General features: G+C 48.2%; 1 protein-coding gene across 2 annotated transcripts in view; it reads right to left on the bottom strand.

Moving 5' to 3' along the window:
- GAS7 (growth arrest specific 7) overlaps positions 1–18,249 on the bottom strand; it is a 100,705-nt gene that overhangs the window by 16,547 nt on the left and 65,909 nt on the right. For both annotated transcript variants that reach the window (XM_086624120.1, XM_086624119.1), the window contains exons 5-8: positions 17,202–17,255; positions 8,214–8,303; positions 5,962–6,077; positions 300–374 (exon numbers count right to left, since the gene is read on the bottom strand). In XM_086624120.1, the coding sequence (XP_086480246.1) occupies positions 300–374; positions 5,962–6,077; positions 8,214–8,303; positions 17,202–17,255 (335 nt within the window). The remainder of the gene's footprint in view (positions 1–299; positions 375–5,961; positions 6,078–8,213; positions 8,304–17,201; positions 17,256–18,249) is intronic.

Below are 18,249 nucleotides of genomic sequence, written 5' to 3'. Positions count from 1 at the left end.
TTTAGTACTTATACATGCTAATTCCTAAAGAAACTAGTGCTGACTAGAACAAGGATAGCGTAAACACATTATTGGAAATGCAAGGTTTTCTACAGATATTCCTAAAAAATTTACCATGAATATCTTCTATAGAAAAATATTCCAAAGCAATTTTACCTTCCTCAACACACCCGGGACGCCAAGCTAGATAAACCTCCACTCAATGGAAGAGCTCAGGAAAAATACATGTACCTGTGTGGGAGGAACGCTTTTTGTGTTAAAATTCTTGTCTTCTGCAAAAGTCACAGAGACACACTTACCCTTCTTCCTGAGCAGCCAAGGAATTCTGAGACAGTTTGGACAGGTTCTTAGCATATTCCTCCTCAATCTTTATCCTACACTCACACACATATGCACAGAGAGAAAATAAAAATACAGAAGTAAGTAAGCTTTAAGGCAGAAACCCACACACGTAACATAAAGAAATTCTCTGCATTTTAACAGATCTTGCCACAGGAATTTTCCTTTCCGTCTCCAGGGCTGGGCAGCACCGGTTTCAGAATCCATCTCATCTCTCCCCTCCATATGCTAAAAATGCAATGGCAAGAGCAGGGATATATGCAGGACAGCATGTGCGATAAAATTATAAGAAAAAGCTACAGTTCTGAAGAGCATATGACAAGGACAAAGTGTTTCTACTGCGCAATGTGGACTATCTGCAAAACTGGGCTCACTTGAGAGGCATGTGTTTCAGTCTGCTGCTAAATGTGAGATCGCACATCCTAGAAGTGAAGATGAAGGAATGCAGTGATATACAGGAGAAATCCAAACGAGCTTTGGGGAGCTGGACTGCGCCTTTCCTAGGGACAGAAATGCTTCCTGCTCCCTGTTACAAAGCCGGTGAAGATATGGCAGAGGCTTCTGCCACTGACATGTGGTGTTGCAGCCCCTGACCTTCACCTATCCCACCCACCACCTTGTCCTCTCCATTCGCTCAGCAGCACCCCACCACGAACAGGACTTGAGCTTGCAAGCAGTGGGGGTGCAGAAGAGGGAAGCTGTGGGCACACAACTACTATGGGAATGACTACAGGGAGAAGAACAAGCTGAGTGAGGGGACAAGGGTAAATGCTGATTGTACAGCAGGGAGGGAAGGAGCGGCCGCTGGTTCGGAAGTGACATGCATCATGCCTGAAACCTACCTCTGACTACCCTAAGCTCTTCTCTTAGTGAAACATTTGCAAGGTACACATGATCCCAACTAGGGCAAAAAAATGGCTATTTGCTGTTTTTCAAACCAGCGTGCTCAATAGAGCATCTTCAAGAGACAGCTGAGTGGCACCCAGGTGGAGCAACTCCTGATTCTGTGCAAGCAACACACAAGCAGGGAAAAAATCTGGTTTGAAATCCACCTCCTGCCGGTGAGCAGACAGGAGGTGGGACACTTTTGGCACGCCTGCTTGCAGTAGCTAGTTGAGCAAGCACTGTTACACCGTGGCACATTCGAGACAAAAGGGGTCCCTTGAGCCAGCTGAGAGGGGTCTGACATTCTGGGCTGCTGAAAATACAATCTGGATCCCACTCTGTGGGATGCAGCTCGCTGAGGCCCAAGGTGATACCCAGCTCGGTACGGCATGGTACTACAGACCTCATCCAGTATGTGGGGGTCCTCTTCTTCCCCTTCCCATGAGAACAAAACCAGCCAGCTCCCCACCTCTGCTTCAGCAAGAGCAACAAATACAGTGGTCCTGCACCAAAGGCTACACTGCGGTCAGGGAAAAGGGCTTTATCCAGGTACATTTCACCCGACCTACTTTCCTACTTTAATACCTACTTTAGGATGAGACTAATATTGTCTCAGAAGCGACAATTTCTATGGACTGGAAAGGGACTATAGGTCAACTATAATGAAGATGCACACATCTAGATGTAGCTAAGACAAATACCTAAGTGTCTAGTGCAAAGCCAGTGCTCACTGCTTTTGCCTCAGTTATCAGGAGTTCCCAACCAAAGCTCTGGTCTACATCCTTCAACATGCAATTTTATTCCTGCTGGATTTTGGCTTAAGGATGCCTTTGAGTGATTTACTTGAGGATGATAGGTGTGCAAAGGTGCTAGCTGGTCTGCTGACTGTCCTGAGCTACCCATACAGACAGACCCACACAGAATCTGTGTCTCAGGCCTTCATGTCATGAACAGAGGAATAATTGTCTTCCATCATGAAGGTTTGCTGTGAAAACAATGAATTGAAAACCCTGTGAAGTTCTTCCTTGATACTGCTCTAGCTGGGGAAGTATTGAACACAACAAGACAAAGAAAAGCCTCATGATTTTCACAATCACACATAAGACACACTATGTCTGTTGCCATCAGTGCCTGTCCTAAGCATGGCACCCTAAATGCAAAGCCACTGGCTTTCATGGAAGCGGTTGTCACTGGTCCCAGCTTTGGCCCAGGCTCTGGGATTTCAAGTAATACTTGAACTGCAGGCAGATGGCACCACTAACAGGGCAGACTGCTTTGGCAAAGAGGAATAAATAAAAAATAACGATAAAAAGGTGAATTAGTTATTGCTTAAGAGCCCAAATTATAGGACATTAATTGTTCCACTCCGGCCCAACATCCTGTCATCATCTGTGGCCAAAAGACCTTGAACACTTCAAAAGAGGCTAAAAACCAAGATGACGATATACCTCAAAAAGGGAAAAACGTACACCTGCTGGCCCTGGCCGATACAAACACCCTGCAAACTCCGCATTGCGGTGCCTGTGAAACACCACCACAGCAGTACACAGGGACTCCTGAGCCTTGTGAGCCTACCTCCAGAAATGCCCAGGGCTGTTTTGCAGTTACTCCAGTTCCACACCTAAAAAACTCCAAGTTTCTTGTTTCCACTAACTTGTTTGAAGACTTTCAGAATGTTACTCTTTGTGTAGTTGGAAGCATTGCAGATTATAAGTAATTTTGATCCATACAAAAAGAGGCAAAGATGATCTGATATGACTACCATGCAAGAATAATCTAAATAGATTAAGATAACACAGGGAACACAGAGAAAAGGTGATAGAGGATATGTGACAGACAACTACACAACTGTCACTGCAAGTGACTGTGTCTTTTTCCACTATTTCTCCAGATTAGGAGGCAACAATGAAATTATCAGACAACAGAAGCATAATTACTTTTCCTGTAATGCATAAATGGCAGAAGTCTGCTACAAACTGTTGCAGTGGTAAAAAATATAAAAAGACTCAAAAGGATTAGAATAAGGTGTCCCTGCCCATGGCAGGGGGGTTGGAACTAGATGATCTTTGAGGTCCCTTCCAACCCAAACCATTCTATGATTCTATGATTCTATGAAACAGCAGAAGATGTTTACAAGTATCTGCTGACATAGCAGACCTAAGGCAAACTCTGGCTCTAGAAATCCCCAAACTCCTGGTTATTGGAAGCTGGGAGGATAGAGACTCTCATGGTGTTTTCCTCTTAGGCTCTCAGCACTGCCACAGTCACATTGAAATCAGCGGGCCAGACAGACCTTCATCAGACTCACTACAGCCATTCTCCTGCTTATATTTCTTTTCATGCAGCTGAATAATCTGCTATTTATTTTTAATTTTTTAAGCATAGTCCAGCTCAATTAAAAAGTGAGTGGCTAAAAGCCTAAGACAGTATTCCTTTGCTAATAAAAACCCTACTTAATATACTTGAGGAGACTGATGCTTTTCAGGGCAGTCTGCAGATTTTCTTGGCTGTTTTGGAGTGCCTACTTGAACGCAAATGCTGGACCACATCTTCATGTTTGACTTAGAGTAATTCTTTCCTTCTTTCACACCCACGTCATTGATTTTTCAGTCGAGTCAATTCACTAATTATTTCCCTCTCTTTCTTGAGGTCTGTCTTATTAAAAGTCAAAGTCTGTATTATAACCCTACTTTTGTCAACAAGAACCCAATTAACGCATAACTGCTCAGTTTAAGATTGCTATTTACAAGTAGCTCCTCTGAAAGCATCTACTTGATAAGCTAAATTTCAGTTAGTTGTTGGTTATTTCATGAAGAAATCTGGTTATCGTATCTTATCCCACCTTCCTATTTAAAGCTGTTTTTATTACCTGCCTGAACCTGACTTCCAGAAGGCTGGTGGTAACCCCTAGTTAAACATGGTCTTGTATTCCCCAAGCCACCTGATAGTGATCAAGAAAGTCTTATTAGTATTTTTACCTCTTAGCTGGGGATGTGAAGGTTTCCCTGATGGCCTGAGCTCACATTTCCATGAGTAACCTCTCCAGCTCAACACCATCCTCCTCCTTTTCCACACAGAGCAATCCTGAATAATTTGTTCCAAACAGCAGAAAAATATATTCATCTTTTTATAACTCCCATCTAGATCCTCTTCACACTCAATTCCAAATCTTTTTTGTTTCCAGCACACAGTGAATCTTTTCTCTTTTCTTCTCCAACATGCCTACTTCTTCCTCTACTGAGGACACGAACAAACCTCTTCCCACTCTCAGAACTACTGTCTCCTTGCTTGCTCTCGTTTCATGCCAACCTTCCCTCCCTCCTGAATGCTCCTTTCTTTTGTTTCTGTCAAATTTCATTACATCTTACTTTCTTTGGAGCAGCTTTCCTCCTCTTTTCTCTGGCCATGGCTATCACAATTCTGCCTGCCTTCTCCTGATCTTCTAGATTTGCAAGACTATTTCTCCATTGTATCCTTCCTTTGCCAGCTGGTCCTTTCTTCTACCTGCATCCTCTGGTCACAGTTTTTCAGTGATCGTACAGGCAACTGTCTCTCGGACTGTCTTATGTCAAAGGCATTAGGAACCACATGTGGAAGCAGGGCACTCTGCATCTCCTGTATCAGACCCTCTTTATTCCCTGTGCTGTACTTTGTATTTCTCCACTGTTGCCATATGCTTATTACTAAAAAAAAAAGACGAGAGGGAGAAAGAAAACAAACCACAAATGAAAGTAACTATCTGCAAGTTCTGCCTGATCAGACTGCCCCCCAAACGCCAACACAGGTGCCTGTTTGTTGCGCCGTTCGTTGCTTCCACCACCACTTATTTACATCAGCACAGCCACGCTGTGTCCGCAGCAGTGGAACAGGAAGGCGACACCGAATCGGCAGCAAGCACCAACGCAGAGGTGACAACAGAGGACAGCAGCAACTTCAACTGGTGCAATCGTCTCCAGGAGAGAACATCCAACAGCACGCTCTGCCTTCCTCCTGGGAGAAAGCACTGCTTGTTGCCTATGGGCTGTTCTCAAGTTTTGAGAGCCATCCTCAAGATGATTTACACCGGCTTGGACACATGATATGTGATTTCAAATAACAGTGACACTACTTATGAGTAACGATGTCACATCATCTCCTGTACATGGTTGAACTGAGCATCTATCAACTGCTTGTTTGTTCCTCAATGCACCTCCCATGTCAGCAGAGCAACAGACCATTAATGCATTCTGGCATTTTCTGGTAGTGACATCTGCCTTAACAACTTGGGGTTCATTCTAAATATCTGAATGTGTAATTTAGCTCCATAACCAGCTTAAGTCCCAAGGGATGTCTTTATACATCTTCCCCTAGAAAACTGGGCCGACACTCCATATCAACAAACTGCTTCTCTATTTTTCAGGCAAAATATTTCCTTTCTAAATATCATCTCTACTCTGTTTTTTCCACATCCATGTTTCTTCCTTTAATCTGCAGCTTGAAACCTCCTTGGTTCCCTCTATCTAAACCAACAGCCTGTGTGCAACACGACTAAGACAGGCACAGCAGGAGAGACGAGTGACAGCTGGGGAAGACTGGAGACTGGATGGACATTAAAGAAATACAAAATGTTCTTTAAGAACTGGCAGCATATCTTTTACGTGGTTTAAGCTATGCCACTATTGTACCGAAGGAATATCTAAATCAGGAAAACAAAAATATTGCTGTTAGCAGTTAATTTGATAGCAAAGTGCTAATTACCTTTCTCGAATGAACTCTGCCATTTCTTTCTGCATTTGTTTCCCTTTAAGTTGCTTTTGAAGAAGAATTTCAAATCCCGACACTGTATTGTTCCCTTGCGAATCCTTCTTATCAGCCTGGATGGAAAAAGGAAGTTCAAGAAAAAGATATGGGGATCAAAACCACAGACACACAGTTCCCAGTGGCAACTGCCCAAGCAGTCCAAGAACGAGCAGTGATGGTGAACGAAAAGCCCTCCTCTAGTAACAGCTGATGGCCGCAGCACCTCAGCCCCTCTCAGAGGAACAGTCCAACACTTTCCATTTCCCCTTCCTATTACTCCTCCTTTTTTATTAAAAAAGAGAGAAGTTTTACAGTTATCTTTAAGCTAAGACTATGTTGGGGCCAAAGCAGCAGTCTTGCCTTCCCTTCTGCCCATGGGAACGCCCTCGGGCCGGCCGCGGCAGGCGCGAGCCCTGCCAGCTCAGCCCTGCAAGGAGAGGAAGGGATCCTGGAGCCAGCACGGGGCAACTGCTGCGGGAGAGGGGAGGGCCCCGCTGCTCTTTCCAGGGGTGAGGCAGCCCTAAGCCACCTTTGACAGACTGTGAAGTTGAACCTTGATTCACACTCAGAAAAATACAGCCAGTCTGCACAGATCTGCTGTGAAGCAGAGTAAAACAGCAACTTGTTCAATAGTTCACCGCATACAGCCATCTTTCACTGCTTGGTTCCTTTTCACCCCTTGCTCCATTGACTTCAGGGTTGCTATAAGGACCGACACAGTCTGCTGTCTCTTTTCTTTCTCTTCTCTCTCTCTTTTCCCTTATTTCAGGATTTCGTTTCCCATCCTCTTCCAACAAACAGGCCTGGAGAACACTTCCCTAAAGACTACAGGTTTTGCTCCAATATCCTGGGTGCTGCACATTTGCACAGAGACTTGTAGGATGCCATGCCAGGCAGCTGGGCACCACCAGCTGGAGACAACAGGAGGAGTGCAGTTGATGGAAGGAGGAGTGCAGTTGATGGAAGGAGGAGGCAAGACATGGGCAGACCATGGATTACAAGGCTGAACAAGAGGAAAGTCCTGGAAGCAGAGCCACGGGAGGATAAAAGTTTGCAGAAGTAAGGCAGCTTTAACTGGAGATTCACTGAGAGTGAGCTGCGACCAAACCCAAGGAGCCAAGCAGTGGCTGAGCCTAAATGGAAAGAACCAAGCAGGGCAGTGACTTCTGAAAGACATCTGCAAAAAACAAGTCTATGCACCATTTCTGATGCATTGCTCATTGGGATCAGAGGAACTGGAAGAAACTGAAAAAACTTTGATGGTCTCGTAACGTGACCATTTGCAAGTATTTCAGTGTGCTTTAGCAAGTTACTGTCACTAGTCCTTACATCAACGCTGAGCACACACGAGGGGAAGTGCTGCTGTGCCTCCAACAGCTACATGTTTTTGCAAGTTAAACTCTTTTTTTTTTTTAAATGGACATGCTTCAATAAGTGATAACTGAAAACACACATGAAATTCATAAAATCTTCATTGTTGAGGTAGTATTCCCCCTGACCCCCAAAAATCAGTTTTCCAGTACAAGATTTTTTTGTCTCAGCTTCTCACTTGAAGAACTACTGTATCATTTTAATCTGATTCAGTATCCTGAAAGTGGAGCTAAAAACGAGAGGGTACACACAGAAATGCAGTCACTGGAGACTCCTCGTGCTGAAGGCTGCATTAAAAGTACTCAATTTAAGAGCTACTAATGTGCCTGTCCTTCACAAGTCTCATCCTTTAAAAATGTCATTTATCATCTGTCCTCCAGCATATCCCGTGGGAGGGAGTTTTACAATTTAACACAAAGTTTGTAACTGTCTGCTTGTTTTAAATGTTATACTCCCAGCTTCCTTGTGCATCCCTAGCTCTCATAGCCTGGGAAACACTGAAATAATATTCCCTGTCAGCCACCTTGCTATCCCTCTTCCTGCAGCACAGCCCTTTGGCTGAGGTATTTTGAGATGTGTAGTTTGTCCTACATCCTCCCCATTTCCTGAGCAAAACCATCTCCTGACAGCTGATCTTGCCTTTCTGAACACTCTTCTGATAATCGTCCACATCTGAGACTAGTTAGATGGTTTCCACTTGAACCTCACTGGTGTCCTCAGTCTCCCTAATGCTGCCCTAACGTACATCCTTTTACCTTGTACCACAAATCAAGCTGTTTGCTCCACTTTTTCGGAAGCTCAGGAGCTGCAATATGGCATGTGGCTGGCTGCCTACTTACCCAGAAATAATCACAGTAGCTCCACTCTGAAGGTTTCAGCAACTGCTGCTCTGGCATTACATCAGGGTGGGGGAAAGTCACACAATTTATCTATAAAAAAAAGCAGAAGAGAGTTAGAAGGTAACAAAATCTAGCTGTTGATGAGAAATACTCAAATGAAAGGTTATATACACACTTCCAATCAGAAAATTCACATTGAATGCATGTCAGTGAAGAAAAACTGGTTGTTGCATGGAAACAGCAGCTAAGTATTCCCAGAAAGCTCCTCTGAGCAAGGAGGAGTGTCAGCTCAGAGGAAAATAAACTAGGCATTTCACATGAGGAAAACCTGCGTGATTTGGAAAGCACCATACAGAGTTCTCCTAAATCCCTAACAAACAGTGGTAAAAATCCTGACGTGAAACACCCTGAGCACGCCCTGAACACAAGAAATCCTGTAAGCAGCAGAGAGCACTGGAGGCACTATCAGGGTATCTCATCAGAAAATCTTGGCTATGTTACTCTCTTACAGGATTACAAAAAAAAAGGTGTTATTTTTTTCAGGGCACAGCCCTTACGTCCATCCCAGTGTCCTCTTCAGATGAAAGCAATTCTCCCTGCAAAAAGGAATAGAGGCTCTCTAAAGCGTGCTAGCCTTCAGTGCGCAAAAACCACAGCAATTTGTGAGACAAGACTCATCACAGAGTCACTAAAGAAAGGCATAAAAAAGTACAAGCGCTCATTAAGTTATCGCAGTAGGAAATGTAGCCTGATAAAAGCACAGTGGAAGCCAAGAGCGAGACAGCTACTGCAGAACGTGCTGCAGAACAACTCTGGATGCAGTTAAACCTTTCAGGGGAAGCATCAGCAAGAGTCAGAGCTCACTGCCAGTATGTAACGCTCACCTAAAATTTCTGCTGGGCAGGCACACTAACAGCAAGGTTCACTGGACACTGAGGGTACCTGTGTATTAATCGAGGAACCAGCGGAAACTGGGGATGGAAGACTCACAAATGTAACTGTATGGGTTTGGGGTATTTTTTTTGATCAGTTAACATTCACAGGAAATCCAAAAACAAAGCTGTGGGCAGGGGTAGCACAGCTGCATGGACAGACGTAAAGGTAGTGCTTACATGCAGAGAATCTGCCTTTGGGCTATTCAGAGAGGATCAAAAAGGACACAGCAACATGCTGCAAAGCGCTGACACAGTGTAACCCCACCATGATCCAGCAATGCAGACAAAGCCTTTAGCTGATACAATGCTGTTCTGCAAACCCACACTGGCTCTGCTGCTGTCTGCCCATGCTTGGAGCTTCAGTGGCTGTCCTGGATGTAATGCAAGAGCTTTCTCCACCCACCTTCTCCACAAAAATCACTCTGTCCAGAGCTTGCCAAGTCGTTTTCAAAGCAGGCTGAGGACCCTGTACCTACGGTGTGTTTGGCTGTCACCTCAGCTAGATCCTGAACCAGGCGTCTTCTCTTCCAGCTTCCCTCCAGCTCCCATCAGGCTTCGATCTGATCTGCAGGAGGTCAAAGACCAGGGCTCTCACTTCACCATCGCTTTGCAGGCAGCAGCCATGCACCAGTGAACCTGCGTTTCCAGCCAGAGCCAGCCTCCACTGTCCACATGGTCCGAACCACGGACAGCAGGAGCTGCTGAGAACGCCTCCCCATTCCTTCACGCTCCCCATCAGAAGTACCGTGCACCAGAAGTTATAAAACATAAGCTCAGTTCAGAGCCGGATGGCTGGACAACAGAAGCACTGGTGGCCACCCTCGCCTGGGTGCACCCGTGGCGCCAGGGGACGTGCCGGTGCAGCCACATTCAGCTGGGCTCACCCGCGCTGCAGCCATGGGCCCCAGCGTTACCCCAAGCTGACTGCTGGCACCACCACAGCCTCCAGCATGAAGCCCCTCCATGAGGGACATTTCACAGAGGACACTGTCTCTGCTGAAGTTTTCCCCTCCTGCCTCTTCCCTGGCAGCTCAGCTATCTCAGGACAGCACCGCAAGCCCATCTGGCCCTGCTGTTTTGGTCAGGTACGGTGGGTTACCTTCCCTTCTCCATTCAGGGATCACTAGATCGAAAAGCTTGCAAGCAGATCCCATCATCTGCTGGAAGCAGCCTAGCCACAGGAAGAGCTGGCACCTCTCCTGCGGGTGCAGCCAGCACGGGCAGGGGTGTGCAGAGCTGCTCATGGGCCCGGCAAAGCTCTGGTGTAGGGCACTGCCAGTGTGCACTGGCTCAACACCCTGGTAGGAGACATCAGCTCCTCTTGCCCCACCAGGAAGCTTCACAACTGTCTTAAAAATTCCAGCTAGAAACCTTAAGCCAAATTCCTACTTTCAGACAGCACCCGACAGGCACCGACCTGGACCAGTGCTGACCTGCACCCAGGGACAAGCAAAGAAAGGGCTCCGCTTTGCTCCACAGGTCACCAAATCCCATGCCACTGCTGACCACAGCAATGGTGACCACTAGTACCTGGGCATGCCTCTATACTGCCACAGCCACACGCTATTTCTCAAATAACACAATACATTGTAGTTTCGCCTTGAAAAAATGAGATGGGCCTCAGAACCTGCACACAACTGCTCTGCCACATATCACAGCAGGGCAGCTGCTTCCCGCGAGTGAGCAACGCTGCAGCTCATCCTCCCAGAGCAGGGGAGATACGGGAAACAATTGTCAGCAATGACAATGGTACAGGCAACCATGTGAAGGTATGTAGCGTCAGACAGGTTTAAACTGCTTCTGGCTTTGAGGATTTCTGGCTTTGATACTGCATTTCACACTCACTCAACAAAAATTTGGGTGACAGCCACAGCTCACTTGGACACCAGCTCCTCCAGCCTCTCCAGCCCCTCCAACTCCTCCAGCACCTCCAACCCCTCTAGCAACTTCATCCTCTGAAGCCCTTCCAGCCTGCGTGAAACACTGCCATGTCCACATCTCCTGCATGTGCTTACACAACACACCTCGTGGGCATCCAGGACAAGGCGCTGTCTCTTGAGAAGAGACTGCAAAGCTACAGGAACTTGGGATTTAGCTCAAGTTAAAAACTGTTAGCAGCAGAAGGCAAAAGAGGTAAAGAAAATGCATGGAAGTTTTAGGGACGCTGGAAACAATTCACATCTCCACATAAGGAGTACCAGTACTGCAGTGGTGAAAGGAGAAGCTATTCTGATTTCCACCTGTCCTCTTACTGGTGGTCTTGCAGAGAATGGCTAGGAGGTCCTCTGTGGAAACACTGCTGAGTGGAGTTTTGTGTTGCCCAAGACAACTTAATTCAACTAAGAAAGAACCAAATGCTTCCCATGAAGACAGCAGTGTCTTCAAGGCAGATTTCTATGGCCCAACATTGTCACACTGGATAATGAGAAGGGGGGGAAACAGGCACCTCGTAAGTGTATTTTGCAGCCTTTACCAGAAGACTGCACATCATTGCACTGTGCAGCAGGACACAAAGATGATGTGCAGCAGCAAGCACATCTGCAGGCACCCTGCAGTTTAAAAATCTGCAAAGGGAAACTGCAAGGGAAATTCATGTTCCCTGCTAAAAATAGCACCTGTTTCACAAAAAACTAAATCTCTGTCAGTTGGAAGGTGCTTATTGACTTTAAGGCTCTCTAATGTCCTGAAGAAATAGGCACGGAGTCACTGGAAATGCCTACACTCATCAGGCTAGTGAAGATGTCACACCGCGACGGACCCAACACACTGCACCATGTCCACGCGTGCAGCAGGAAGAGGAACAGTGAGTACACATGTCAACAGGTGATGAGAGTAGGGTTAATTCATGTCCTTCTCAGAAAGTGTCATCAGACTCAAAGTTTTATCAATAAATCAAACATTCTTCACTTCTCAGAAGCTTAATTGTCTAGAAACGACAGAATTGTCTGGAAAAAATCATGAGGTTGTCTGGATCTAGTGTCATGATCTTGTCTGGATTTAAAAGGAAACTGGTGTCAGAACCGAAAAATAAAACACAGAAGCTTTTGCAATCTTAAAAAACAACCAAACAAAAAAAACCCCAACAATTATTTGTGTGGTAAACAGCACTCAACAGAACTTACAGTTTTCTACACAAGTCCCAGAGAGAGCATGAAAATTTTCAAAACTCTAGGAATATTACTAAAAATTATACACAACTGCTTAGGAAATCCTGTGACTCTTCCCTTTCATCACCACAGATTTCTTATACTTAAACGAGAACTCTTGGATCTGTATTTCCAAACATTTCTAAAACCTCTCAGGGTTTCCCAGCAGGGAGGGGAACGCTGGGCTGGGACTGAGCAGGACATAGTCACATGCCAGCAGTGGAGCATTTCCCCATAATCCTCCCTCGGAATGCTCCTTTCCTTGTTTCTAAATGAAAGACAGCTGAAAAAAAGCACTCTGGTTCCCCAGCTTAGTCCCACCGATGAGCTGTTTGACTGACAGTAAAGAGAGACAAAGCATCTTGACGTTTCACAGCATCAAAGAGCTCCGTCGGTCCCACAGACAGGGACGCCCCTTCCCCACTGCCGCGAGCCGCGAGGGACGATGCTCGCTAACGGCACCGCTGACAGCCGCGCGGCCTACGTGCCAGCCCCGATCCCAGACAACAGGACAGGCCACGGCAGCGCTCATCCCTTCCAACAACACTGGCCAGTCAGCAAGGCCTGAGCAAAAGCACGCAGAAGCTATTACGGCCGTAATTGCCAGGAAGAAACAAAACAAATTAAAACATGTATCTCAGCTAATGATGGAGTCACAGACCTCAAAGAGAAAACAAGGCATTATGACCAGCATTACATTTGCACAGGCTCCACTGGGACAGCTGAGGTGATAATCAGCCTCACCATGATACTGAGTCCTCATCCAGCCTCTTCACTAATAAAAATAATGGCTGTTTTCAGCTTGCAACAAAGCAACATTGATGAGAAGACACCAGCAAGGTGCACTCCAAAGCTAAGCAAACATGCCAAAAGGCAGCAGACTGTCCTTCCAGCTGCCCCTGGACACGAGCGGCACCATAAAACCTGTGTGACAGAGCCTCCAGATTGCCAAGGCTGGAAGGAGGTACACAGAGAAGACATGCGAAAAATGTGGTGACTACAAAGTTCAGGGTGATGGGAGAGGAAAACCAGACAAATGACAGCTATTGATGCATTTCTCTTGACAAGCCTGCTGCATAACAAACTCAGCAAATAGATTAAAATACTTTTGCCTGTGTGCTGATCATGAGCAAAGGCAATTATACTCTTCACAATTCCTACTTCACATGAGTACACTGGCAGTGGTGGCAAAATGAGGTGGTTACATTGTAGGTGACTTGACTATGTCTGAAACACAAAAGGGTGACAGAAGAAGAAGAAAAGTCACAGGATTTGCACAATAGCAGTGTGCACCAGGGCAGGAAACTTTGTTGGGTTGGACATGCACATTCATTTCACGGATTTCAAAGTTCTCTGGAGGCTTTGTAGTTGGTACCAGCACTCATCAGTAAATGACACATTGCCAAGCAACATGAATAAAACAAGAATAATTTCATCAAGGCTTAGATAATCAACTACATGTTTATTACATAAGACACTACATAAATAAACAAGCAGACAGTGGGTGAGCTTACTATGCAGTGCTAAAGTGACTAAAGTGGGGCAACATTCTTGCTCGTTTCTTCAACTTAAAAATGCAGATTATTCTTCCTGATTTCTGCACGTTCACAGTACCTTAGACACGGCACAGCTGTGCCAGACAGCTTAACCTCAGAATCTGCTTTACAATTTCAGCTGAGACCCAAGAGGTACAATGGCCAACTCCACGAGTTGTAATGACTTCACCTTCAAATGGGACTGTTTGGGCCAGATAACCAAATGCACAGGCTGGAGGAGATCTCAGAAGAGCTTAGGCACAGACAAAGGCTTGGGCAGTTCTCTCGCCAGGCAGGGAAGCTCAGGAATGCCTAGACTGTGTCTAGGTAGCTCCAACATCATGAGTTTGTGTGTGGCTTTAGTGCTGGATGATGCTGCAGCCATGGTATGACAGAAGGGCAGAACAGACAACCCAAGTCCTGAGCATTAACAATGTCACTTCGTACACTTCCTATTTCAAAGGGAAGATTCTGCCAGAAGTGTTCAGGAGCCCTCTTTATCTGGTCTATCTGTAGAAAGGTCCAGAGATGGTTCAGTCAGTGCCTGCCAAAGCAGGGGATTTCTGACAGTTTCTGCCATGCAGTCAGTCCCAGGGCTGAAGGATGAACAGTGCTGAACGTGCAGCCTCATCCTGTGTTCATCACATTGTGTCAGATGCAGAGCACAGCAGCAGAAAATACCAAGTAACTGCACGCAGGCTGCCCCTCTTCCCATCTGCAGCACATTCGTTTATGTGTCCAACATAGGCAACACAAACACCAGCATTTTCCAAGCCATGCAGCATCCTGACAAGGCACTACAGCATTCTTCAGAAGGAAACCCACACTCAGAAATACTGTTCATCAGATAGGTTTATTGCTCTTCAAGTGAGCCATAGCTCTGTCCCTGAGTCGATATCCCCCTGCACCTCCATTTAACTCTCCCTCACCTATGGTAAAGGAAATTCCACTTCCACAGGAACTCATAGCCAGAAAGACAGCTGTTTAGGAATCAGACAGCAAACCATCCAGCCTAAAACTAATGAGCGCACCCTGAAACACACTGCAAAATCAAAGCAGACCACAGATCTGCACTGCTGCTTCCTAAGTGAGCATCAATAATTTGTGCAAGCAGCAGTTTCATAACAGTCTCTGATATAACCCAGCAGGGGTTTCCCTTCCAAAGAAAACAGACAACAGTGTTGGCAGCATTCATTTACCAAAGAGAAAACACCATACTCTTCTTCTTGTTGGATGCGTACAGACGAGAAATACTCCAGCTCCCACCTGCCTGCAGGATTTCCAGAAGCTGCACTCCTAAATTCCTGGGACAATGGGAACAAACTCCCATTCCTCTGCTGACAGCAGTGAAACAGAGACAGCTAGGCTGCAGATGCTGCTCAGGTTGGGCATCACCTGATGAATTTGTACATCACAAGATTTCAGTTTGGGAGGTGGTTTGCCGGACTAAAAGCCCCACAGTTAATCACAAAATTCTCCTCTGCCAGAAGAGGTTCTGCCTGAGCACTGCTACATATCAAGAAAAACCATCTGACAGAAAGCAAAGGACGTGCCCTGCAGCTCTGTTAACCACAACATCCCAACGTCAGCTTGAGTGGTGCTGAACAAATATAACCTCCTAGGAGACAGGGGGAAAATTTACATTGCTTTACAGTTTACACTCCGTATGAGAACGTTGTTTTTCACAACGCTTCCTTGATGCAGGCAATGGCTTGGAGCAAACAGCTGTTAAAATTAGCTTGTTTTTGTCTGCCTGATGCATCGCAACTGAAAGCTTCGGACTCCTGCTGGAGAAAGACTCACACAGTGACCCTGACATAACACACAACTCTTTCTTGCTGTGCAGATGCTACCAGATGGCACATGGGCCAGCACAGAGGACAGTGAAAAACCACCCTCAGTGAACAGCCTGAGTCCCCTGTAAGCAGCCACTATTTCAGAAACACCAGCGCTGTCGCTTTTGCACTGCACCCTGCAAGCCAGTGCAACCTCCCAGGGGACCACGTCTGGTCCCTTGGGACACGACGTTCAGCCCTCGGTTTGCTCCCGCCCTGCCGACCCGGGTGGGCAGGGGGCTGCATTAGGTGGCTCAGGTGCGTTTCCACCATGGCCCTGGAGGCCCTGCAGCTGATTCCCCAGGACATTTGCAGATCTGTCCAAACCAAAGATTTATACTTACTTCATGACATACCACTTTCTCAATGCACTCATTAACAGTAATGACACATTTTTCATTTGTCATAACTGATATCGATAACCAAGTAAGCTGCTGAAATTTATTTTTTTCCCTGAGAAAACTGTACCTACAAGGCAATGACTGACCTGCACGGCAGTCAGAGACACCTGTACGTGCTCCTTTCGAATCCTCATCCCCGTCACCAGAAACCCAGGGAATCACACCCACTGAGGGATAAATCAACAGGCTGTGTGTGATAATGTACACAACCTCTTCCTTGTAGTAACAGTTAACAATGACGTGTAACATTAAATTATTCCTTTTGTTCTCATGGATTTTATACCTTGCCAAGGATTGCAGCTGTAAGCATGTTTATTTCCTCTCCTTTATCACTGCAATTCATCTATCTGCTCATTTATTTTCTTTATTATTTCCTTTTAAATAAACCTTTATATTCCCAGCCACTTTCATTAATGTATTTTGATTTCCTTCCTGTTTTGAAACATCTGTCCTGCACGGTGGAGTCCAGAATTGCAAACTGTGTTCCAGATGAGGTCACCAAGCATACAAAAGATATTAATGTCTGTAAACATCACACTGAGAACATCTTAATTGAGCCAGCTATATTTAATTACTAATATGAAAAGCAAATGTAAGATTAACTTAATGCTGAAACCTAAAATCTTTGCCTATACTTCCTTATCAGAAATCCTCACTTGGACAGTCTGGCACAGAAAAATACCTTCCGACACCTCTTTGAGAAAAAAAAAAAGATTCTGCCCTGGCAGGGCAATGACCCATCTCCTCAGTTTGTACCTCTCTAACCTTTCAGTGCTTCTCCAAACACAGAGGCTGTTGCAGAGGGGACGGTTGCCAGATCATGAAGTTTTTTCAGGACATCTAGTTCACAGCCGTTATCTCCGGAGCACGCGTGTTCCCCTTCCTGGGTCCGTCCTTACCTCCTGCTCATCCCAGAACCATCAGAAGCAAAGGGAAATCGATACAGAGTTCTGTCCAGGATGGAGATCCCAAAGCCTCTCCGGACCCTGACTTACTCGTGTTCAAGCACCACGGCTACCCGCGGCGGAGGCTCTGGCCGCTCGCCTCCCCCAGCCCCACCGCGGGGCGCGCGACGGTGCCCAGCCCGGAGCGCCCGACGGGCACGCCCGCCCGCCGCCCCGCCGCCCCGCACTCACCGTCAGGCTGCTCTCCTTGCTCTGCCGCCGCGGCGCCGCCGGGGACCCCGGGCTCTGTGGAGACAAGCGGGGCGCATCGTCACGGCCGCTCTCGGAGCCCAGCATGGCCGGCGCGGGCTGCGCGGGCCGGCGCGCGCTAGGCGGACCCCATGGCCCGGCGGCGCGGCCCGGCACGGCGCGGCTCGGCACGGTTCGGCTCGGCTCGGCTCGGCACGGCGCGGCTCGGCACGGCTCGGCTCGGCTCGGCTCGGCACGGCGCGGCACGGCACGGCTCGGCTCGGCACGGCGCGGCTCGGCTCGGCTCGGCTCGGCTCGGCACGGCTCGGCTTGGCTCGGCTGAGCTCGGCTCGGCACGACCCGGCACGGCACGGCTGAGCTCGGCTCGGCGCGACCCGGCACGGCACGGCTGAGCTCGGCTCGGCGCGGCTCGGCTGAGCTCGGCGCGGCTCGGCTCGGCTCGGCGCGGCTCGGCTGAGCTCGGCTCGGCTGGGCTCGGCTTGGCGCGGCCCGGCCTGGCACGGCTCGGCTGAGCTCGGCTCGGCGCGGCCCGGCTCGGCTCGGCTGAGCTCGGCTCCGCTCGGCTCGGCGTGACTCGTGGGGGAGCGGGAGGCGGTGCCGCCGTCCGGCAAGGCCGCCTCCTCCTGCCGCTGCCAGCCCGCGCTGCCAATGGCGGGCCGGGCCGGGCCGGGCCGGGCGGCGAAGCCCGCTCCCGGTCGGGCGAGGCGGGCCGCCGGCCCCGCGGCGAGCTGGCCGAGCGCTCGGGGCGGCACCGGCCCGGCGCTGCGCTTCCCGCCTCCGCCGCGCTGGGCTGGAGCGGGCGGCTGCGGCCGCACCGCGCTGCAGGGGAGGCGCTGGCGCGCCCCGGCCCCGGCGGGGTCCGGGCCCGGCCGCCCGCGGGCCGCCGGCGCTGGGGCAGCGGCAGCTGCTCCGCAGCGTGCGACTCCGCTGCGGGCAGCAGTTGCTGGGCGGTGCCGCGGCCTCCAGCCCCATGTCCCCCGGCCCTGGCACCGCGTCCGCGGCAGCCGCCGCAGAGAAGACCCGGGCCTGA

This window comes from Tauraco erythrolophus, chromosome 20, assembly GCF_009769465.1.
Source record: "Tauraco erythrolophus isolate bTauEry1 chromosome 20, bTauEry1.pri, whole genome shotgun sequence".
Taxonomy (NCBI): domain Eukaryota; kingdom Metazoa; phylum Chordata; class Aves; order Musophagiformes; family Musophagidae; genus Tauraco; species Tauraco erythrolophus.
Note: the sequence above shows the minus strand (reverse complement) of the source record. Positions and strands in the feature narration are given on the sequence as shown.